The following is a 25,497-nucleotide window of genomic DNA, read 5'->3' as shown; positions in this document are numbered from 1 at the left end:
GAGCCATGCTCTCCAAGTGTAACCTGCTAGACTGAGACAACAGTGTGAATGCCCAGTGCAGCTCTGCATTATTTTAGAAATGAAAGCTACTGCTGAGGTCTTTAATTGTAAATTGCTGTTCTCTTTCCTTTCCAATGTGTTTGCCGTTTTTAACGAATTATAGATGTTTACATTTGCACAAGTTATATTTGTTTTGTAATACAAAATTCAAAATTTGAACCTGTTTTAACATCTCCTCCATCCAGTATTGTTCTCTACGGACCTCTACGGGTGATAACACAAGGAACAGTGGATAGCAGTTTTTATTGTTCACCTTGGGGTATCTGAGAACCTTGATCAAACAATGCACCAGCATTCCTTTGAAGAATACATTTGCTACAATCTTAAGAATTTAATTGGTATGATACGAAATAATTAAGAAATTGTCAAAAAGGAACTCTTGTGCACTGTGCTATTACGTGCATTATGCTACTCCTTAACATGAGTTGTATTAAGGCATCCTATTTATTTTTAATGAGCTGCTAAGTGAACTTAAAACAGACGTGACCCTTCTTTTGAAGACAGCACACCAAAACACTAATTGATGTGTTCTGATATGCTGCATTGTTTTTACATTGTCTAAATGCATAGGGGTGCCTTTCAACATGGCACATTACTGCAATGCCTAGACAAAGTCAGCTCAAAGCTTCAATTTAGGTTTGCAATAAACATAAGAATGGGTCTAAATGAATCATTGTTGAATCTTCAACATTTTACTAAAGCAATTGACTGTTTAAAATTGTTCTGTCTATAATTAATGACATTAGAACCATGAAGAATGTGTAGATAAACAGAGAACAGACCAGATCTAGAAGAAGAAATAAATAAGTAAAAAAAAAAAACCTTAGGGGGTCTGAACATATGGAATGTTTCCGCAGATGGGGAGTCTTTCTGTCTTTGTAAACTCTAAAATGAAGAAGCATCAAGTAAGTTGACTTGTATATCCTCTTTTCCCTTAAATTTTTGTCTAGATTGACTGTGGAAACATGAAAACACAGATTCAAAAATAACAGCTGAGGATGGTGGCTGAATAGCTGTACTGGAGTTGTATAGACAACATGCAGCTTCAAGCAAAGCTTATGTTTGATACACAACGTGGCTTGCCATGCCTGCTGACAAGCTGCTCAGGCTAATACTCCTTGGAAAAAAAATGATATAAACAGTGAATGAGGAAAGACAACTTGTTTAACTTGACCATGGAAGCTGTGAAGCATTTTCAAGCCATTAGCAATGATGGAAAAAGCAGATAGCAAGCGTTGGAGACGTGCAGACAGCTATAAAATGTAGAATGATTCGGATTTAAAATACTTGCCAACTTTTGATGTAAATTTCCATAACATTTTTTAGAAAAGAAAAAAGAATTAGTACTTTAGAACTTTACAAATATTTGATCCTGTTCAGTAACCATAATACACAATATTGTTAGTAAATATCTACATATGGGTATAAAAATAAATAAATACGTGTCTAAAAATGTGCAGATGTATAAATATGATCAAACACAAAATATTAAAATAGTCTAAAACTCACCTAAAAGCTAGATCACATATTTTATAGATGTTAAAGTAAAGTAAAATATTGATATACACTGGTCTACTAGTCATATTCACAGTCATTAAGAAGCAAGTGGCTTACATGTAGATGTATAGACCATCTTGTTTCATGTTATTTTACTTTCCCAGTAGTATACACAAATGTTCAGTTTGCTCATGATATGTGGGATAAGCATATGTTTCCCAGCAGTGCATCATGTAGGTATAAAAGAACAGATGTTACACAACATTGGAAAGAATTTTACAGCAAATTTTAGTTGGCTCGTAATTTTAAGGATAACATGTAACACAAAAGAGTAGACAAACACAACTGTGTATAAGTAGACAAGGATTCTGTTTACCAAACCTGGGCACAACCTTACCATTTCCCTGGCATTTTTGCACAGTGCCATATCAGGATCAAGATTGTCCAGGACAAATTGATTTCTTTCCTTTAATTGAGTCCTAAGGGTTTGTCCTTTGATCAGGTAGATGTTGGCCATATATGGAATGTTCCATAAACCCCTAAATGAAAATATGAGGAGAAATAGGTTAGATGATTGTGTCATTGTTTTACAAGTTGGATCACGGTTATCGTCTGCAGGGCAATTTTTGTCAGGAGCAATTATACTACATGGACAGGTTTGTTGTTGCAAAAGCATCCAAAGAAACAATGAGCTGCAATGTAAGCTAGACTACTCAGAATGGTGGATGTTCCTTCCTGTTATATCTTATTTTTTGGATTTTATTACTTGGCTATGGCTGTACCATGACACTGGGTCACAGGAATTGATGTCAGTGGCACTAATAAAAGCATTGTTAGAACATCTGGTTTAAATGAACCAGAGTTTGCAATAAATGTTTGCAAAGAGCAGAGTAACTATTCAGATTTTTTACCGCTTTTTAAAACTAATCACTAATTTACTGTTTTTGTTTTACGTTTTACATTTTCATTGCACTTTGCACAACAAATTTGTCTTACATATGAATTATTCAGGACTAATAAGGACTAGCATCAAAACAGGATCCAGTTTCTTTGCTTAGAGGTACTCTAATTTTGTGTCTTCTATTGTTTCAAAAATACCTATTCATCTTCAGTCTCCTCAGTGCCAAGGCAGAAACCAACCCTGCTCTATAAAATATAGATATATTTAACACCACATTCATTCTATGAAACTAAAGCTGCGTACACACCTGCAATTTTTCTCGTTGGAAAGGATCTTTCACGATCCTTTCCAACGAGAAAAGACTGCACGATGCATGAACGATGCTGTACATATAGCACCGTTCATGCTCTATGGAGAGGGGAGGGGGAGAGCGACGGAGCGGCACCCTGCTGCGCGCTCTCCCCTTCCCTTTCATTAGGATCGGTCGTCGTCCATCGTCCATGGATCCGCCAGGACGGTCGTCGGACAATGGACGACGACCGACTGTACACACGGCAGATTTTCGCCCGATAATTGGCCGATACCGATTATCGGGCGAGAAAAATTTGCCGTGTGTACGCAGCTTAAGCTTTGCCACGTATGATATAACAATGACAGTCTGTTTACTAGTAGCATAGTGCCTCATCTACACATTTGTAGCCAAGTGCTGTCTATGTGTTCTCCCAACCACGCATGACTATAGTCCCTAGCCATTTTTTGAAAAATCCAGTTTATGAGTATCAAGACCAATAACAATCTTCCAGCAAAACAAACTCTACCAACAAACCCCACAATTATGGGGTTTGATGCCTGTCCCTCAAAACCGAGACCTCTCAATGTTAAGGGAAGGCTAATCTGGTACAGCAAGAAAGTGCTGCACACAGGCTACTTCCACCCTTCTTTTTATGGCTATTCAGGCTATATGTCTGAAGTGTCCAATTTGAGGGGAGGTCCAATGCAGAATTGGCAATGGAAAAATAAAAATGGGGTTCTTCTAAATAATCCAATAAGACCCTTATACACTCATTCAACGTTGGTGGCCAGATGAAACGGGCAGTGAGCATATGAGCCCCACTTCCTTACCTCACCAGGCCCCCAAACATATGCAAAAAACAATCCTAAGATTTACATTATTATTAAACAGGGTTTATATAGGGGTCGCAAATGACAGACATACACACAGTGACACACATTTTTTTTTTGTAACTTCCTGAAAGTATGCATGGTTACAAATGCCCAGTATGCACTACTACTTTTTGTTGGCCATTATTACAAGGATTATATCCTAACCTAACTAAAAATCCCTACATTTAAAAGGCAGTAATTGGGTATCTTTATAAGGCAGTACAGTGAAAACATGCACAGCTGTTCGTTCAGTATGATGTTACTTACACTCTTTTGCCTTGAACAATATCTATATAATCTTCAGATCTTGCATAATATCCATCAGGACTTAAAGCACCCCAGAAGTTTGACCAGAGTGTACCATGACGGGCTACAAGAGGTGCAACGATTTGTCTGGGGAATAAAAGATCATTGAAAGCTTAGTTATGCTGCTGCACTGTAATTAGGAAAACATACTTACCTATAATACAATAATATTATCAAAAGACATGGAATTAAAGAAAAGAATACCAAACTGGCAATTTGTGGGGTTAGTTGATGATGTTATCTTGAAAGGGACCAACACAAAACCACTGCATGAACACATATGGGAAAAATATTAGATCCCTATAAAAGATAAACATTAGGTACAAACACAGATGAAAATATCAGAAATGGTCAGTTTAACGAGCCAATGATTTGTATCTCTATAGGTCAAATGTAAGTGGAACTTTGATAGGAGGTTCTCAGTTGGAGTTCTCAAGACATGTAGGAAGAGAACTATATAAATTAACTTACAAGCATTTACTCAAAATTAAAGTATCATCTTCAAGTAGGTGGATTCCCTTATATCAGATGATTTAGAATAAATAAAAATGTCATACTTTGTTTCCCTAAAAGCCATGATTTACATTTTAATTTGTTTAATTCGTTTTTAATTAGTTTCTGGCATATAGTGAGGTGTATATAAAAAAACAATGATGGTTTTGGGGTAATTTCTTGTTTTTAGTTAAAACCTTAAGTTACTAATGAATAATTGAAATTTCAGCTTCTTTTTTTCAGTTCCTATCTGGATAATCTCACCAAAACAACCAAAATAAAACCAGGCTAAACTTCTGTAGTATCACAGTAGGCATATTGTTCATTGTTTGTTCCTCTACAGGATATTCTGCTGGCTGTGGCTGACTTGGCTAATAATACCTGAACCTCCATATTTCCTAGATGCAGTTAAAGCACCTCATAGAGCCAAAACGGGGAGAAATTAGTTAATTTGTACAATGGTAGCTGATTTTTGTGTTTTTCATTACATAAACCTCTTATAATACTAGATAAAGCAGCATTGAATTACAATGACAAACACCAAAAGGTGTCAATTTCACCTACTCCATGCCTTCTATTCTGTTATTCAATGTGCCTCCCTTTAATTTGCTAGGCATTCCTAAATGCATTGTGGGGCACAGGAACCCAATACTATTTTTTCTTTTCTGTATTCCCATACATACAGTAATAAAAAAAAAAAAAATCATTGAACAAGTTTTCTTTTTCTTGGATCACCTTACGTGATCTAAAATGTTCCTGGTGTGAGACCAACGAATGTTTATTAGGCAGCTGTTAAAAGATCTCTACAGGAGTTTATGATAGATTAAGGACATTCTCTACTCATTAGAATGTACATATTGTAATAAAAGTACCAACCTGTTCTGTTCAATGAGTATTTTTAAAGTCTTTGGGTTTGTTATAACCACATCAGCATCAATGTTAAAGTAATAGTCACATTGTTCATCCTGCCGGCACATGTCCCTGAAAGGAAAAAGGAGATCATGTTAAAGGAAAAATAGAAATTTACAGAGAAATAGTCGACTCATAATCTTGATTTTTTTTGCTATTTTTTTTTTTAACATATTAACAAGATTCATGAGATTCAACAGATAACAAATACACTGAAATATGTTAGCAACGCAAATATAAAAGTCTTTAGTAAAATAAAAAAAGGCCACAATAGTAAAGAATTCTAGACATTTATAGATTTTTTTTATGTGCAGAAACATAAGGGTTACATTCACCAACAACTTGCCTTTTAGTAGATGCTGGCAAATGGATTATAAAACTATATAGTTGTATTTATAAGGACTGTAGTAATATCCAAAGCAGAGTTTTCAAGTCTTTAAAAATTATCAGGGCTGACATTTTTATTATGAAAAAATTAGACTGATGACTAAGACTTCTGCAGAAAAAGCAAGATTCTATGGTGTAGGGTGGGTATTTCTAGAAATTTTTCTGGGAGGGTCTCAATGAGTTCAGAATTAATACGAAAGTAGGTAACATATCAGTTTTGGGTGGCCTGAACCATTGCATCAGCAGTTAAAGTATACATATAATGGCAAAATGTATATGTAAACATCTCAATCTACTTTTCAGTAGGTTTGGCATAACTCAATGTACCTAAAAAAAAAAAAAAACTCCAACAAAGTTTCTAGAATGCATCTTATACACCCCTTTATCTTCCCCTTCTGCTGCTCCTCCCCAATACTATTACCAACAATTACAGGCTACCATAGTATATATTATATAACAAGAGCTTCTCTTGCAATACAACAATTCCAATTTAAAAATACTTGTAGCCCTTATTAACTCCTTTCCTACCTTCTACCTATACCTATTTCTCTGCTAAATATTTACCATTAGTATTTATTTATTTATACAATCTGTTGCAAATATTGCCATGATTTGCAAAAAAATATATTTAGTGTCATTTTAAATGGGACAATTATAGAAAATATTCATAATTTATACTAACAGTAAAACTACTTTTTAAAACTAGCACTGGTCAAAAAACAAAGTAAAGGTATAGCCCTAATCTTTCTTTAAAGAACATACACATACCTTTACATTACATTCCTCAGATATTCCCACTTCCCAAATATGTTAGGAATGTGACTTCACAAGGGTAAAGTAGACATACATTTATACACATATTTTTTTTTTTTTTTTTAATAAGACACTTTAAACTGAAAATTTTAGTTTCAGAAGAAGAGCATATGGTAAATAGAGAAAAAGGAAGCTATAATATTTGTAGAAGACAATTTTAGTTTGTATTTATTTAAATTTTTCTGTCTAATCATTTTAACAGACTTAATGAGAATAATGAAACCGTATATAAACCACCTTAGGTTCGCTTTTATGGTGTTAGAATTACTGTTATAGTGGGGCTCAATATCACAAATATAGTTTAGTATACTTTAAAGGTTAAAAATGAAACTTCAAATCTGCTGCATAACAGCAGATGTTGGTGGCAAACAATTTCGAAATATTAATAGACCAGCACAGGGTAGCAGTCATTTTATTGGATTTTTCAAAACTGAGAGTTATTTAGAAGTGCTGACTAATTAAATAGTACAAAAAAAATGCAGCATGACAGTTTAGTAAGGAGAAAAGAAGCTCCCGTTTTGGTATGGTTACTTCTACTGAAATGACTACATTACATTTTGGATTGAGGAAATAGATATTTAGGATCAATACATTTATAAGTACATAAACTATATAAAGTATTGTTTTTTCAGGTGTAATGTTCCAAACACAACGTCAGGTTAATGTTGAAGAGAAGTAATAAAAGTCACATTAAAGTCTATCTAAAACCTTTAATGCAACATTGGATCTAGGATGGTACATTGAGACATATATTAGTGGTTCATAAATCTTAATAAACTATTCAGGGGAGGATATGGGGAATTCCACCATTTGTATTGTAACCCTTAAAATAACCATTCTGGACAAATTATCCCTATTTCCACTAACAGAGATATTTCAGGACTAAGACCAACTCCAAGTAAACATTGTTTTTTTATAGTTTTTATTGCCGTTTATGCCCATGGGTTTATTTAGTCTCCCTTGCTGTGACATAAGGACAAGAAGTTATAAGATTTATTCTTGATGGGGACAGAAACAGAAATGGTAAATCAAAGCAGAGTAGAGAGAAGAAATAGCTGTCAGGTATTTTTTTTCTGTCTTTCTGTTATAGTGGCAATAATTTCTTGTCTAGGTGTTGTTGTAATAAAAACAGAAATTCTGACAGTTGCTCCATATGGAAGTAAAAAATGTTAAAGGTAGCCTTTAATTACAGCACCTAGCTTCAAGCACAACCCTGTATAGCAATGGCCCTGTGAAATGAACTCCAAATAATTAAATGTGAAATACAACAATGGATAGACCTATAATGCCCTTGATTCCATACAAAGCAGTCTTTCAATTTAGTTTCACAGCAAATGGAATCTCTAGATGTTGTGTACATCTCTTTAAGAGTTTGTGATTGAGGAGAAGATTTATCAACAAATTATTCTTTGGGAAACCATGGCAGTATTAGGTGGCTGGTAAGTGAGCTCACTACTTTGTACATTAGGTATACCCAATTATTACAATATAAATCTAACATCAAAGCAAAAAATAATGTAAACTAAAATAAAAGGCAGTGAATGCATATGTATAACAGAGGCAGTTATTTATCAGCATGGATCTAAAATTGCCATTACATTCCCATGTTTCTTGCTTCAGCTTGCGTGATCTCTTCTTCAGGTCCGACTACTTTGAAAGCTTTAATCACTCCCTTGGCCTGTTCCCAAAACTTTTGGACATGTTTTTCATGGTAAACCTCCTGTAATAAATAAAAATGTTCTTGAGAAAGTGATATATTTAGATCACATAACTGCATCATTGGAAAAATTGAACAACAGAGACAAATTAACATATACTAATGAAACAATGAGCAGAAACACATCAACAGCTTTTAAGCACTACAATATACAATCATAATAAAAAGTGGAAAACAATAGTTTCATTTTGGCCAGCCATTTGTTGATTTAGCATTGATGCTTGATCGATAGAGGTAATGATGGCGATCCACTGTCAAGAAGAGGCTGGAGTCAAGACAGGGGATGAAAAACTAATTGTGATTTAATAAAGCTCTTTTAGACCTAGATAACACAACACTACTGACAGGACAGCACAAAGAATATAAATCCATGCTTGTGCACTGAAAATCCATAGATTACATCTTTTTATGTTCAAAAGGGCTGCCAGCAAAGCAAAATGCACCCAGACAACCTGACAAACTGCGATATGAGTCTTCCAATTTCAAAATAATTTACTTAATTAATTTACTACACACAGTTGCATTTTAGAAAATAAGAGTGATGGGATTCTGTTTAACAAAAATTGCATCTACATAAATGGTTTATAATAAAAAGGTAACAACTCTCTAATAGTGTATAAAATTCACACATCCATTATGAGCCATATAAATGTAGCATTTTACATTACAGGAACGGGTTGTGAAAATTACAGTTCAGATGTGAGCTGGAAAGTCAGTTCACAGCAACCAGTCAGAAAATTTCCAGGTTACAAGTCAACAAGCAAATTTCCTATATACTTTAAAATGTATGAATTCCAAACCTATAACAGCCTATGTGTAACTCAATATACATTCTTTAGGTCTTCTAGCTTATATATTTGGCTAGAAATGCTGTAAATATATATAATTTGCACTATATGATTACAAGGTTTAATAGAAGGTCAGATACAACACATTTCACAATACTTACACTGTTATGAATAAAGACTGATAACTTTTCTTTGGGATAGTCCAACGTCAACAGTCTGCTGAAGTACTCTGGCAGAAAAGGAGTTGGCTGTTCAATAAAGACTCCAACTGTTACATCTGGATAGTCCTAAAAACATAAAACCATCACTTAAAGAGGGATAATTATCACATTTCATAACCTTCACAATTAATTAGGTTTCCAATCTAATAGGAAACTGAAAAGATCATTGGTCTTGTTTATTTAGAAGTAATGTTTGCATCATACACAATGTTATTAATGGTATAGTCAAAAAGGTGTTAAAAGCATGACCAAAATATAGGGTAATGTGAACAGTGTTATATATTGAGAGTGAGATAGAAAATGTCAACATGTGATATTTGTGCTGTGGCTGGGTATGGGAGAACAGTTCACCTTACAGCATCTGATAGGCAGTCTGCAGACATACATTTAGAGCAGCCTTTCTCAAACTTTTAAACATAGGGAATCCCAAAATAATTTCCATGTCCTAGGGAACCCTTACTAAAATTACTTTGTCCACATTTCACAGTACATTTGTGCCACCTTTACAGATCATTGCCACAAAAAATCATTGGTGTCTGTTAAATTGACCTGAGAGTCACAAATTGCTTAAGGAACCATAGCAAACCCTGAAGGAACCTTAGGGATCCACTAAACCAGGGTAGCCAAATTTTTTGGCCACTAGGCCATTTATGGGGTGGGTGGGAGCACACTAGGCCAGACCCACCCTATTGGCCCCACCCACCACCAGGGAACGCCCCCTGAGGTGCAATTCCTCTACTCTGTATGCATTGCGGAGGAGAGGGATTTACCTTCAGGGAGCTTTCCCTATTTATCGCGGTGGCGGAAGTATCAACACTGGCCGCAGTAAATAGGGGAGCAACTGCAAATGTGCGGCAACGGAGCTCCAGTGGCTCCAGTAGTTCCTACTGCCCCTGGTCGGCCAGGGGGCGTTAGGCCGGAAGGAACCACCAGGCCACAAATTGAATTAGATGTCCATACGTGCTTTTTAGGTATAGGAATCATGGAATCAAATGAATGTGCTATATTACCAATTTTGAGTAAAAGCATCATCACTTAAAAGAAAAGTACAGACTGGTACTGCAGCTAGGAATGTAAAAACAAAACAAAAAAAGAAATATGAGATAAGATTGTTTTGATAAAAGTGAGAAGATGGGTCCGGGTGGGGGGTTATTCCTAACAAGCATGGCAACAAATAAACCTTTCAATATAAAACTATTACAAAATGAGCATCCAAACTAGCTACAGTAAATGACCAGCGGATGCTTTTACAATTGGTTATGGGTGCAGAAAATGCTCTTACTAGTGTAGACTGACTAAATGAACGCTGGCTCAGACAGGCTTGCTATAACTGTATGTCAGACACAAGCTGTCCAGATGGTAATTCTTACACTTTTAGTTTAGGAAGGCAACAGTGAACTGTTTAGGTTAATGTCATTCTGCCAGAATAGTTTGATTCAAAGAGATTAGGTTTCCACTGGAAAAATACAGCCTGCTTAAAATATCCAGTTGATGAATTGTGTGCTTACAAAGGCTTCGGGATCGAAATGTTTCAACAGTTCTTGCAGGTTACAGAGACCTGTGAGACAATACCTTATAGTCTTTGCCTTTTCAAGTAAATTATAAATCACCCGCAGTTAGTTGTCCTTTTAACTAAAAGGAACCTTTTGTGGTTGTGTATCAGATTTGAATCTCACCCAGGACATTATCTTTATAAAGTTTGTATGTTTTCCTGTGTTTGTGTGCTTTTTTCTGGGCATGCCAATTTCAACTCAAGTCCCCGAAAAAACACATGACTTTATAGAGCACTAGATAAGATAACAAATGTGCATGCAGGCGCCTCAATCAGCTTTTAATTGCTTCTTTTAAGTTTACTACATCAAGACTTGTTTTTTAGGGTAATTCCTTTACTTTATGTTACACACACACACACACACACACACACATTTATTTTCTGTACTTTTCATGCCTTGTTTGCTCCCTTTTGACTTTTGTTTTAATTCAGACCTGTATTTTCATGTCAAAATCACTTCAAACGTTGTCAGTTGTTTTTTCTGTTTTGCAGTGTTTGTTTCAAGCCTTTTATAATTTACTGGTTGCCGTTGTCAGCCATCCAAAGCAAATCACAGATTCGTACACAGTTGTTTTCCTTTTGTTTTCCAGTCTGGAAACACTCTACTAATTTGACACATATAATCAATATCTAAACATAAACACACTTATCTCTCACTGTTCCAAACCATTCAAGCCTGCGCCAGTAGGGAATTCCTCTGTGCTGCATCCTATTGTTTGTCATTGAGAACTGCCCCTGTTCTGTTCTAGTCTGAATTTTTATGGTTTTCCTATGTCATTTACAAGAGCAGCCGTGGCTGAAAAGACTGCACTAAAATCAGACACGTATAAAGCATTTCCAGCGCTTTGCAACAGGAAACCAAGAACCAAATGATGAGTTACAAAACAACTTGAAATATAAGGTGCAATTCAGACTGTGTAGTCCCAAAAAAACATCATGACTGAGGATAAAAGTGGAACATCTGTGAAGGTTTATTTCCAGCACATCATACTTTTCCACATTAGGAATTGTCAAGCCATGTTGGTTCTAGACATAATACCATCAATGACAAAATACAGCCACAAATTTACCACTTTGAGTCGTCATTCACTGCCCATGCAGACATTGACATTCTGGAATTTTACTGAATTTTTTTGTTTTTCTTAAGGGTGGTTTTAATGAAAAAAAAAAAACAAACACAAAAAAACTGGATGACATCTTTTTTCTTGTAAAACATAGGGATGCTGAAAAATGTACTAATGAGTAAATGAGTAAATGATGCCCAGTACTTTTACTTCACAGTTTATGTAATACAGGCAATATAATTCTATTTCTAAAAAATAGGGAATTAAATCTTACATAGAATGGTAAACTCACATCACATCATAGCCATTTGTAGATGCAAATATCCATTAAATAACCAATTTTTGGCCCCTAGGCTTGTCTTAATTTATTTTGAGCGCCAAAACCTGTGTTGCAGTATGGGAGGGATCCAATCTTTCTACGTCTCCTCCAATAGTCATATTTGGATTTTACTATCAGCAGCTGACCATTCAGACACTTTGACATTTCGAGGGCAAAGGTAAACCCCTCGGGACACTAGCACCCCAAGTGACCATCAAGATAGTACTAAGAAGTAACAAGAATCATTTTAGAGGGAAGCAGAGTCAATCTACAACCATAGACTACACATGAGCCATGACTTCCAACTTGGAATTGGGGTAAAGTATTTCCTTTCGTATTGGGAATATTACAAAACATTGGTAAATTGCATCAGCTAAATATGCAATAGCATTGTCAATTATTCTGTTTCTGGAGTTTGAACTATAAAAAGAAAAAAAATTTGGAGATCCATTTGCAATTTGTCATATTTTCGAAGGTTCACAAGTAATATAGCTGTTCCCCTCCCACTATAATACTTTACTCTAAATTATGGTTAGGAGAATGCTTTGTGGGAAACCTGGATGTTAGAATCCCATCCTAGTTTCAATCCCCTGCTGCATTTTACCTTGTTCCCTGCCAGATCAATGTACTGAACATAGTTTTTGGGCAGACCCAGGAGGGTTGTGCCTAGTGAGGAGCTCAAATAATTTATTTACCGGTAGAAAAAATTAAGGTCCTTTAACATGTTTGTAACATATCAAAAAAATGTTAATTAACACATGTAAAGTCACTGATAACAAGTATAGTCACTGTTCAAAATGGAAAATGACAGTTCTATCTGTTCTGGAGACATTATGGGAAGTCAGTAACAAAAACAGTCATGATGTTAAGAAAACATTCAGCTTTAATAGGACAGTCAAGGAAGTTATGGTTATAATAAGATTTCCCGGTAAACTTAGAGATGGTAGAAAATAGATAGAAAATGGTTAGACACAACAAACAATGTGCCCATTTGTAAAACAACAATGGTATGCATTTAGGAGACTGATATTTCAAATGTCAAAGTTTTTAAGTCTATCCTAAACTTCTGACTCCTAAAAACATATAGGAAGAATCCACTCACTACATTTTATGTGGTCTCTTTTTGCCATTAATTCGTTAGGTAAAGTCTGCTCTCTTCAAATAATTGGTTGTCTGATCAACTGCAGGATCTCTGCAGTTTTTCAGTCTATCTTAAAGTTCTGACTCCTAAAATTATACTTTTTTAGAACAATAATGCTATGGATTACCAATACCATAGTGAAAAGAAAAATACCAACTAATCAGAATCAGAAAAAATACCAACTAATCAGAATACCAACTAATCAGAATCCATTAGTCTGACTTCATAAGGAGGATTTCTGATGGGCTGTACTCCAGAATTTGTATTCTTTTTTAATAAATAATGCTGTATATAGTTGGATAGCACACCTAGTTGAAGAGCAGACAGTGAATGTGAAATAAAATCAGCCATGATAAATTTATAGTGCATATTTCAGAGTCTGTAACCAAATAAACATAACAGCATAATTAGATTGCCAAAAAATTTGTTTTCCAACAAGTTGTTGAACATTCAGCACTTCATGTACTACTCTATCTATAATTTAAACTGTATCCTGTAAATGGGCAAAAAAATACATAACCAACAATGAAAAACAATGAAAAGCATAATAAGAAAAAAATGCAATAGATTTAAGGTTTTTTTACTGACAACTGAATGCAACATATTTTTTCTTAGCTATCAGCGAACTACAGGGTCTCTAATTGTATCCTAGACTGAAATGAGACAGAAATGTGATCTTTATGACCTCATCATAATTAACCCTGGTTGGGGTCTCATTACTGCACCTGATCAGACTTGTTTACTTTCATTCTAAAACACAAGTCATCCGAAACCTGAGAAAGTAAAGTGCTGCAACGTGGAGGCATGCCACCCAGTGTACAATGAAATCTCACTGCTGAGGCTATGTATTCATGATACTGTGCATGGTGGGAGTAAAGGTACATTTCTATCTAAAGCTAGCATGAAAAGCTTTCAGTACAGAACATATCCTACTTACATCAACCAGCGATAAATCAATGGTGTCAAAATCACAATTTCGGCATCCGGCTTGAGGTGTCCACACATCAGGAACATAATTTCCAAAGTAGTTTAGTTGAAGCTGTAGAGAAACAATATGCAAACTTCAGTTTTACAAAGGCTCTGAACATATACTAAACTACACAGTAAAACAAAAATAAAAAATTGTGCAAATATACCTTTTATCCCCAGCAGCAAGATATTTAGAAACTTATACACGAAGGAAAGAGGTGTCAAGTAACATTTTCACTTTTATAAACACTTTTATAGACATTGTTAATCTGCTTTAAAAGGTGCCATTTTGAACACATTACAGCAGGTGTTTCACTGCTTCTGCAAAGGAAAAGACCACTGACAGACATTAAATACCTAGTAAAGTTTTTACAGAGGCTGTTGGGCAATTCACAAAATGTTACGCTAAACCCAGACCTGCTATGGAAAGAATGACATCAACTGCCTGCTTACTGAAAGTGGAAAGCAAGGCAGATATAAAAATGTTTAAATGGATGCAGTTCTGTATTCATGAATACAAAATTTTAAGTTTATAGGAGAGAGAGTTGCATGCTGACCTTATAGAGGGGAGGGTAAGGGGATAAAATACTGATTTCAGTGGTCATCATTTTGGGGTGGTGAGGGAACATGAAGTGAAACTACAGCAGAAAAAATAAAAATAGGTCTCTTCTTCTGCCAGGCTGGGCTGTGTGGTGTGAAAGAACTGTGTAAATCTCATAACAATAAGGGCAGGAAAAACAAATCCTTTGCCAGGTAAAACCTCCTGTACATAAATTGTATCTTTGTATTTAGCTGTTGGCCAAAAAATCAGCTTTAAAGAAGATTTTCTCATACACACACACACACACACACACACACACGATCCCCTCCTATTGTGGGATGCTTCCCCCACCTCTTAGATTGTAAGCTCTTTGGGGCAGTGTCCTCTCCTTCTCCTGTGTCACTTCTGTCATTTGCAACCCCTTCTTAATGAACAGTGCTCTGTAATATGTTGGCGCTATATAAATACTGTTCATTAAAAATATTAAAAATGAGTGATTTGGAAATCTATGTGCAATTCTTTAGAAGGCTCCCACTTTACACAGCCTGCTTTACAACAAAAGTGTGATTCCTGAGTCCTTGTTTACATTGCTCAGGAACCCACCCAAACAACAATATTGGCTCCTATGACTCAATTGGCTACTGCATCGAAATATACCAGGAGGAGGCAATAAAATCAAATGCAATCTATAGCTCCCAGTTTCTCAAAAGCAATGTACTTGCAAGCAGTGTGGGCACAAAAGGATGGCTGCTGATTGACTGCCCTGTGTTACGGAACTTCCCTTATATTGAAAAAAAAAATGTAATCGGCTTGACCTTGTAGAGAACAAGATATGTAATTTTATAAATATGTACCCATTACACATAAAAAACATGTTTGTTTCTGCTGGGCCTGTTACTTGGTAAGACTATGTCATTTGTGGGCATTTGGCCTCAGCAGGATGGTCAGGAGTGCACACATCCGACAATTTTTCTTTGTGTGTGTCTCATCTGGAAGCAATCAGTCTGCCGCTGTCCAATGCTTTCTACATTAATGTGGTGATACTTAGACTCATTCCGGCGTTATTACACAGCAGACTAAAACCATCATTCACAGACACATATCATTTGGAGGATCCACTGCACAAATCAGTGAGCACACATCATTCATTGTGCCATGTAGTAGTTCATTAAAGTTGGTCATTACTGGGTCAGAACAGTGCAGCGTAAAAATAAAAGCATTCATGGATATGTAAAAACAAAACAAAAAAAACATATAGGAAGAATCCACTCACTGCATTTTATGTGGTCTCTTTTTGCCATTAAAGTAATTTGTTTGGTAAAGTCTGCTCTCTTCAAATAATTGGTTGTCTGTTCAACTGTAGGATCTCTGCCAGCCACTGCAGACTCCACACAAACTTGCATTAAGCCAAATGCCAAAGGGTCAGATTTCCTTTATTTCAGACAATTGTATTTGAAACAATAGATTCATTTTTTTATAATTAACATTTATCTTTGCCTAATCAAAAAGGCCTACATGGTGGCATACAATAAATTAGCAATGATTTGATTATTGTCTCTAGGTGTGGAAAGTGTACCTGCTATTTTTCCAGACTTTGGGTCTGATTTTTTTTAAAGCTCTCCTAGACTGGATAGGATACAATTTAATCAGTGAAGTTGTGTGATCAAGCAAACCTGGAATAGTTTTCTTAAAAGTCATTTGCTATTTGTAAGCAAATGTTTTCAATACTGGACCAAATCTATTGCAGGTTTGCTGGATCACCCAGCTTCACTGATAGAAGTGTATCCTTTCCCAAGCTTTGAAGAGCTTTAATAAATCAGGCCATTTGAATCTAATGGTAGTGTTAAATGTTGCATATCAGGTCAGCCTAAGATCAGAGACCATTGACGATAAGTCCCAGCCTAACCTTTAGACAGTTGCACAGGTTCCTCTTCTGTACTGACATTTCTCATACCATTTTTAGTCCACACAATTACATTCTCATAATGTTTTTACCAAAAGCTGTAGCAAATTTGATATAGTCTGCCTCATTTTACTGGCTGATAGGTATCCAGCATCAACAAGCCCTTTCCTCCCTGGCCTCACTATCCCTGACCTGACCCTGTAATTCATTGGATTTTAGTCCTTTTAACCCATGAAATATTCACTTATAGGGGTTCTGGATAAGGGACGGTGGTGCAATATAAGCTATGTAACTGCTCCTGCCAGTCATAATCTGCCTATTGTACAGAAATGCACATAATCAATGGGTCTAAAAAAACTATGTAATAAAAAAAAATCATTAGCATGTTGAGGTGGGGCAGAACTGGGAGCCAGGAAGGGCAAAATATAAGCAGAATAAATGTATGTGACTAATTAAAAAGAAAGAAATAATCTAAGATTTAAAGAGTGATTAGTAATAGTATTATTAACAATCGTTTCCAATTCCTCTTTTCACAGCTCATCAACATATGTAAATATATATATGTAAATGTCTTGACGGGTAGCTTTTAGTCTAGGGGACTTGGGCAGGACCTGGGCAGGCAGAGTTTTCCTACAGACACCCATATGTAAAGCTAAACCTCCATTAATGAAAGAAATGAAATCCAATAAAAGAAAGAGGTAGGCAGGCAAGGAAAGAACTACATGATCCTGTAGTCTCCCAGACAGGAAAAAATGACATGCTGCAGTAAAATAAGAGTTACCCACATAACGGACAACGCAATACAAATGTGCAATACTAAAGGCAAGGCTGGAGTTGCGTTGAAAATGTATAAATCTTTAAAAAAAAAAAAAAAAGTAAAAGGAGTTATGACTTGGACCTTTTGCTTGTAGTGACATCTGGCTGAATCTTTTAACTTCCCACTATAAAGAACTGTGTATCTTCTCTTACTGTTCCATTGAATTGTCTTCTGCTCTGTCTAGCCCATGTGCTACGCTGGTATTTATAAGCACCACCTACCTTCTACCTCTCTGACCATGATAAGGACATGTAAAACTAGACATACGCACCATTTTACACGTCTTTATTTTACAGCTTTACTTCTAACACTGCCATAATACCTTATTAGTTTATGCCTAGGGACTATATAAAAAAAATAGGTCTAATGATGAGACCAAAAACCACAAACTAATGTTAGCAGGAAAAGCAGCAAATGCTTTCCAGATGACATCAGCGTATCACAGTCTGGCCCGTCTCTTGTAAGACAGTTTTTCCTACTTTTATACAATTTCCTTCTTTCCGTGCTACTTGACTAATATAATTCAAGGGGGAATACAGAACCATCTGAACAGACATTGAACCCAGCAAACACTAGCAGGGTCCCATACAAACCAGACATGGGCATCAGAGGTCAGAGAATTACAGAAGTGAAGTCAGACTTCCTTCACACATGTAATCTCTCTTAGAAGTCGAGACTCAAAACCAAGTCTAAAATAACTCGTGACTCACTCAGCAAAAAGGAAAGTATCTATGACACCAGGTTTCCAAATGAAATATACATTTAATTCAGTATTTTATTTCATTTGCCCAAGAACAAGGAACATTGTAGTTCAATCTGTTCTTGAACTTAACTTGTGGGGAACATCATTGTAGACAGTGGGTATTATTGGACATCGAAAGAAAAGACAAATAAAAAACATGCAAAAATGACTACTTTTGTATATACAGAAAAGCAAAATAGGATAAAACATTCAGATAATTCAGTATCCAGGACAGGATTTCCTAGGCAGGCACTATATGCATTGAAGGGGAGGTAAAAAAAAAAAAAAGTTTTGACAACCAACTACACCTATACTGCAGAATAATGATTACCAATTACTATTCCTTCTCAAATGTGCTTCAGAAATAATTTAAGACATTTCGCTTAATACATTTATTTTCAGGAGTTCTACATCTGGTCCCTATACCTAGTTTGGCAAAGCTTTCTTGTTAAGGTCTTCCAATATGTCCTGGCTTAATCTGATGGAAAGGTCAAAATGTACTTTGTAAACCAACTAAATATGAGTATAACAAATGGAACAGAAGATTTTTTTATTATTATTACATTGAAATATAAAAATATATTCTAATAACTAAAGCAATTCTAAATATATATACACACACACACACACACACACACACACATATACACACAAACACACATACGCCATTATTTTTTAAATATTGTATTAAAAAAAAAAAAAAACACTCCTACTGTGGTAGACAGGTGCAAATCAGATGGAGACATGTTAGACATTTGCAGTTAGTTAGATACTACATACCTTGGTAGGGCCGTTTCCATGTATTAAAAGTGGAAAAGTGTCATACTGCGTGTTCTGTACTCTTGTTCTTGCATCATCAAAGTAAAGTACAACTTCATCTGTATTAAACAATAATCAACATTAAGTATTAAAAATAAAAAAGTAAGGACATTTTATAAGCAGACCAGTTTTACATTACTTTAAGGTCGGGTTCAGAATGGTAAGTATGAGTTGCATTAAAACTGATTGGGCTTCATTTAAATCAGTGGTGCCCAACTTTTTCATCTGGGGGCCACTGTTGAGAAAAAACCTGCAGGCCACAATGCAAACATTAAAGACGTATGGTTAAAACTAGAATAATTTTAATTTAAAAGAGCAGAAACTACACTATACAATGAATCATGTCAGTTATAGAGGGGTGCTAACATTCTTTTACTGCAAATACATTGGAATTGATACTTCCAGAGAAATTAAATTCATGTGAGAGATAACCAAGGGGTACATGTTCTTACTACTACAACTTCAGGAATTAGCGTTCACAGAAGATAGGTGGTCAGATATGTGTGACAGGGTACCCTGGTATGATACGTTTACTGTAGTTTTTCTTATCTTGTGATGGCACCGCAGCAATACAATTTTAGGGGGAGTTAGCCACAGGAGTCCCCCACTTATCATACATTTTATTACACCTGCAGCTCCCCTTTCAGGTAAAATTGGGGTTCAAAGAAAATAAACAGACAATTATATATGACAGTGCACCATGATATGTTAGGAGTGATAACATTTTAGTTGGGGGAGAGGTAGCCACATGAGTCCCCCACTTATCCTACATTTCCTTTTCTCTACTGTTAAAGAAAAATTGGGGTTCATGGAAGGTAAGTGGCCAGCTATATGTAACAGGGTAGCACAGTATGACAGGTAGAGTTTTTAATATCTTGTGATGGCACCATAACAGTTCTGCACTTGCAGTCACATTTCCCTTTTCTTACAGAGAAATTGGGGTTCATAGAGTAAGGGGATAGCTACGTGTAACAGGGCAGCATTATATAATGGGTATAATATTTTAATTGGGAAAGTGGAAAGTTGCCTACATCCCTCTGTTCCAGAGCAACTGGGACTCAGAAAAGGTAAGCGGACAGCTATGTGTAACAGGCCCCCCCACCAGCCTCTCAGTCCCTTGCACCTCAGTATCTGCAGATTTGTCTCCAGGCGGCAGTGAGCGGTACTGAGCTTCTCCCCCTAGGCAGGGTTCTATGGCATGAAAAAGGTGTAATCGCACAGCAACCTCAATTCAGCCTTGAAGTTTTGTAAAGTGTATATTTGGTATATTTGGGGCACCACAACGCAGAAGGATTTAACAGTACCCTAATACAGATTGCCATGGAAGTGTCCCCCGGGGGTCCCCAACATGCAAACTCAATTTGGGGACCCTGGTTCTTGAAATAGCTCCCCTTAATGTTAAAATATTACTGATTGTGGTTAGGATTTTATGCTTTTGACTCTGAATTTGGCAACTTGCTATGTTTAGAGGGCTGAAATTCGGTTTAGTAGCAGTTCTCAGGGTCCCCCATGTACACATTTGTATGACAACTGGTGTAGGAGATATGAAGGTTTATACATGGGGATAATTACAGCTGCATGGACACAAACACAGCTCTAATGCCACTGCTGCTGTGATTATCTCACAGTGCAAGGTGGGCACAGAGAAGCTACAGCTGATTGCCAGGTCTAAAGTACATGGCCAGCGTCAGGGAGCTAACACTGAGCATGCTCAGGAAGCTCCCTCTCCTGTTAGCATGATCTAATTAAAAAAAGATAGGAGGTGCGCGCGCCCCAACCCCTGCAAGACAATGTGCAGGGCAGTAATAAGGAGAGGGCTAGATCTGGCATCTCCACGGGCTGGATGTGGGCCGAGGGCCATAGGTTGGACACCCTTGATTCAAATAGGTTAAAAAGTGCATGCATTTGTTTTTTTTGTAATGCAGCACAAAACAAGTCACAGTAATGTGTTAGCATGTGCTTTGCTGCTTGGGTGCATTGAGGTGCCTTTATGAATGAACTACTATCTAGTATCTAGTAAAATGTTGTCAGCACAGATGGAGCTCCAGCACAATGTTGGAGCTCCAGATGATAAGAAAAAACCCAGGGCTTTAGTGCTTGTTCACTATCAACTAAGAAAAAGTTCATAATAGAGAGATATAAAGATAAAATAGGTCAGATGGATCTAAAAAAAAAAAAATCCAGTAAGGTATAGTACAGCATACAGAATTCACATAACAAAAATAGAGAACTAGGACATGCAAACATCTTTTGTTTCTAAAAGGATTCTATATTGTTTTTATTAGCATCCTTTAATTATTTGCACAGCAGAAATCAGACTGGGCAAAAATAACCCCTGGACTCAAAGAGCTGCCAACTAGTGACAAATCGGACAACAGAGCCATGACAAAATATTACAGAGTATTAGATTGAAATAGGTTTCATTTTAGAAATGTCAAGAAAGAAAAATTATTTTTTAACCATAATGAAAAAAAAATAAAATATTGCATTCTAGTGCCTACTGTTCAAATCTACTTGGAAAAGCATGCCATTTTTTTGTCTTTGTTCTACAATAGCAATAAGTCTTAATTCACTGTCAGGCATAGTGCCTATTAAAATCACAATTTCCATGTCAATTTAAACAGGTTGGGGCCATCCTCTCACCAGCCAGTTTAGCATCTACAAACAGCTGCATACATTTTTTTGTAGAGGTGTTTATATATTAGCTCAATACATAATGATCCCATTATCCTTTATTGGCTCAACTTAGCATTCTTTGCAAAAAGTCATGTTGCCAGCAGTAACTTAAAAATTACATTTCCATGAAGTAAAATAAAAAATATTTTATATCTTACCGATTGCTCCGTTCAGATTTTGGAAAATGTGAGATTTGTGATCCAATGTAATGTTTATGCTTTCCTGAGCAGAGGGCGAGAAAGGGGGGCAACACGATTTTAAAGCAGGCATTGTTCTTTTCATTCCACATTCATAGAGCAATTGATTTTATATAAAAGGGATGCAGACAAAGCATTGAAATAGAAAGAAAAATATATGCCAAGATTGAGGAAAACAATATCTCGACAGAGAAGTCTGGAGCAACTTCTTGGCTGCCATGAGGTTCACCAGTTGGGTCTGACTTGGCCCTTTCCACAACAGCTCAGCAATGCAGCCTAAAGCAATACCATTTAAAAAATAAATCATTCCGCGTTGGTGTGTGCTTGGCAAAAAAAAAAATATGTTTAAAAAAAAATATTGTTATTCGCATCATGCTGCGGTACACAGAAATAAAGCAGAACCCGCCCCGGGGATTTTAAAACAATTTGAAATGGGGAAATTTAGGACTGCAAATGGTAATTGTCAGGGGCAATTCTTTTATAACATTCTTTTTAACAACACATTGCAACACTTGTATACAATTAAATTGCATGGTGAAAAAACAGATTTACAATCCACTTTTCTTTGACCAACAGAACATCCAATAGGTATGAAAGTAACAGACTTCAACTATGACGATATGCACGCTTGCTACCATATCAATGGCAAATCAAAGTTTTTTAAAATGGTTAGGACACACTTTTTTAAAACTGCAAGCAAGTTGGGTTAACTAGTCCCCTATACCCCCCAGTACAGTAAAAATAACCAATTGGCTATGCTGTTGTGTTCATGGGCTAACAAGGTAGGGGGAAAAGCTAAATGACTAAACTATTAGCTTATCTTTTGGCTGCTTCTCTTTTTCACATATTTGTAAAAATCAATCTTTATTTTAGAAACAAATATTTAATTAAAATGTGTTTGCAGAAAATTCTTTCAAAAAAGAAAGCCTGAAGTGTGCAAGGCAAGGGAGAATAGGGGAAGGACAGTATGACTGGGCAGACAGGAAGCAGACAGGATAAGGTTAAAAAAAACTATTTTTTTTTAAAAAAAAGAAGTGAGCGAGGTGGGGTTAAGGGAGGCGGAGGTGAGGGAAGGTTTAAGGAGTTAAAAAGTCAGGACGAGGAAGTGGAGGGGTCATTTTGAGCAGACTGGGGGCAGGAGAAAATTTCCAGCCCTCCTGCCCCTTTTTTTGGCTGTGGGGTATTTTATTGGTTTGGAGTAAGGATTGGGGGATAGAGAGGCTGGGTGGTGCAGGTGAGGTCCTCAAGGACGGTGTGTTGATTGGTTTCAAAATGTCTATGGAACTCGGGGGACCCATCTATGGTGATGAGTCTCCGTGGTTTGGACATTGTGTTTGGAGAAATATGTTGGTGTTCTTCACAAAATGGAAGAGATGTATAATTTCCGAGCTGGGAAAATTGGAGGCTGGGAGCAATTATTATTGTGTTGGTGCAGACTAAAAATAATGAAGTGCCTTTGAGGACCAGTTAGCAGTTAAAAGTTTAAATTGGGGTCTGTGTAATTGACATTTGATTGTTATTTATGGTTAATTTATGTTTTTTTGTTATAATAATGTTCTATAGATATATATATATATATATGAAAGTATTTTTATAATTGTTATAATAAAAGGCCTACAAGCCATTCAACCAACAAAAATTTGGAGTGTTTACTGGGTGGGATTTGTTTGAAGATGGGTAAAGGTTTGGGGGGGGGGTTTGTGGGTAGTAGTCTGTGGAACTGTTTTGATAGGCTAAACAAAAAATCCTTCAAATATTCCGTATTTTTAGTATTTAATATGAACAAACAGCAATGTTAGAGTTCTTTTCTATATAAACAAGTGTATTTTCCATTTCTTGACCTTTAATTATTGGAGTTATCACTTACACTACTATAGCTTTTTGATCTATTGCCACCTGGAAATACCAATGTTTTTAATAACTTATTTAATTTCAAAGAACATTGCACTCTAGAACGCCAAAATGAGCAACACATGTTAATTGTCATGACATAAAATGGAATCATGATTTGGCAGCTAATACATCAAAGCTTTTGCATTTTTTACAACTTAATATAGTTCATTCATATTCATCATACTAAACTCAGACAAAACCCACAGACTTATGTGTTTTTCATTTCTCACTAACCTAAAAAGAAAATGATGTCACACTGAACATAATATGTTTTACAGGTGTGCATCCTATTGGAACACTGGCTACAGAACAAGTCATTCAACATATGGCTATTCATTTGAATGTCTTGGAAACTTAATCCTGAGAATATGGAATACATTTCTGGATGAAATCCCCATTGTTCCATAAAAAAAGTTGACATTCGATGTAAAATAAAACTAAATGGGTCTATGGTCATTCAATATATTAAGTTGTGTGCACAGTACAGTGACCCACAGCAAAAACTGCAATAATTCCTGCATCCATAAAAAAGGGCCTGAACTATGATAATTATTCCTGAAAATGAAAGCCGATGAAACTGGACTAGTCGGTAGTATTGCTTGTAGGCTACCTGGAGCAGATACGTTTTATAAGCACAAAGGACCTGATTTATTAAAGCTTTCCAAAACTGGGGAAGATAGACTATCATAGGAGAATCTGGGTGAACCATCAAAACTGGAATGGATGTGGTCCAGGATTGAAGGATTTGCCAACTATTAGCAATTTTTTTTTTTTTTTTTATTTCAATTCAAGTTTGCCAGATAGAGGTCAACTTGCTTTCATAAAGCTTGAAGCTGCACAGGACACTTTCAACGTGACAATGATCCAAAACACAAGGAAATGTCAACCCTTCACTGGCTACATCTGGCTAGACCTTAAACAAGCACTCTGTGTAAAACAAGAGAAAACCAAAGAATCAGACCTGAAGGCCTTTTGCCAAGCAGAATGGGCAGCTTTAACACGTGAGAAAAGCAGGGGATTCATCCACAAATATCACAAAAGACTGCATGTCATAATTGATGCTAAACAGTGAAATACACAATATTAAAAACTAAGGTAAACACGGGTCATCTTATTATTTTCCTCATTGCTAGGTTTTGAATAATGGTTGTACTATTTTGTGATGCCATATAGTTTAGCTTGGATCACACTAAAAGTAAATTTAATGTGTTTTGTCTGATCATTCACGTTTTCTTTAAAAGATGGTACATCTCTTATAAATTCTGCCAGGATATGTAAATTCATAAGTACAGATGTATAATAAATATATTAACCAATGTGTAGGCCATTTAAAAGCAAGTCTAAGAAAAAAATGGCCATCAATGGCTTGGTGGGCAACCAATTCAGGGCCATTGTTAGTAGTAGTGTTTCATGTTATTTTGTGTTTTTATATTACCAAGTTTACTCTTTATGCAGCTGTGCAACTTATACCAATACAAATGAAAACGTTTTCTAAAGGGAAGGGAACATTATCATGGTATGCCAAATATTTAAAAGCTAGTGTTACTGAAGCTTCAATGTGCCAGTAGAAGGATTTACCAGTAATTCATGTGAACACAACTTTCTCATC

The 25,497-nt window shown here is 36.0% G+C and overlaps 1 protein-coding gene across 2 annotated transcripts in view; it reads right to left on the bottom strand.

Annotated features, from left to right (window-relative positions):
- PLOD2 (procollagen-lysine,2-oxoglutarate 5-dioxygenase 2) overlaps positions 1-25,497 on the bottom strand; it is an 81,491-nt gene that overhangs the window by 9,239 nt on the left and 46,755 nt on the right. The window contains exons 6-14 of one of the 2 annotated variants that reach the window (XM_072407905.1): positions 21,957-22,020; positions 19,084-19,181; positions 14,269-14,370; positions 9,196-9,321; positions 8,128-8,249; positions 5,297-5,401; positions 3,890-4,015; positions 1,955-2,096; positions 883-945 (exon numbers count right to left, since the gene is read on the bottom strand). In XM_072407905.1, coding sequence (XP_072264006.1) covers positions 883-945; positions 1,955-2,096; positions 3,890-4,015; positions 5,297-5,401; positions 8,128-8,249; positions 9,196-9,321; positions 14,269-14,370; positions 19,084-19,181; positions 21,957-22,020 — 948 coding nt within the window. The remainder of the gene's footprint in view (positions 1-882; positions 946-1,954; positions 2,097-3,889; positions 4,016-5,296; positions 5,402-8,127; positions 8,250-9,195; positions 9,322-14,268; positions 14,371-19,083; positions 19,182-21,956; positions 22,021-25,497) is intronic. The other variant, XM_072407906.1, reaches the window with a different exon arrangement.

This window comes from Pyxicephalus adspersus, chromosome 4 (assembly GCF_032062135.1).
Source record: "Pyxicephalus adspersus chromosome 4, UCB_Pads_2.0, whole genome shotgun sequence".
Classification (NCBI taxonomy): Eukaryota; Metazoa; Chordata; class Amphibia; order Anura; family Pyxicephalidae; genus Pyxicephalus; species Pyxicephalus adspersus.
Note: the sequence above shows the minus strand (reverse complement) of the source record. Positions and strands in the feature narration are given on the sequence as shown.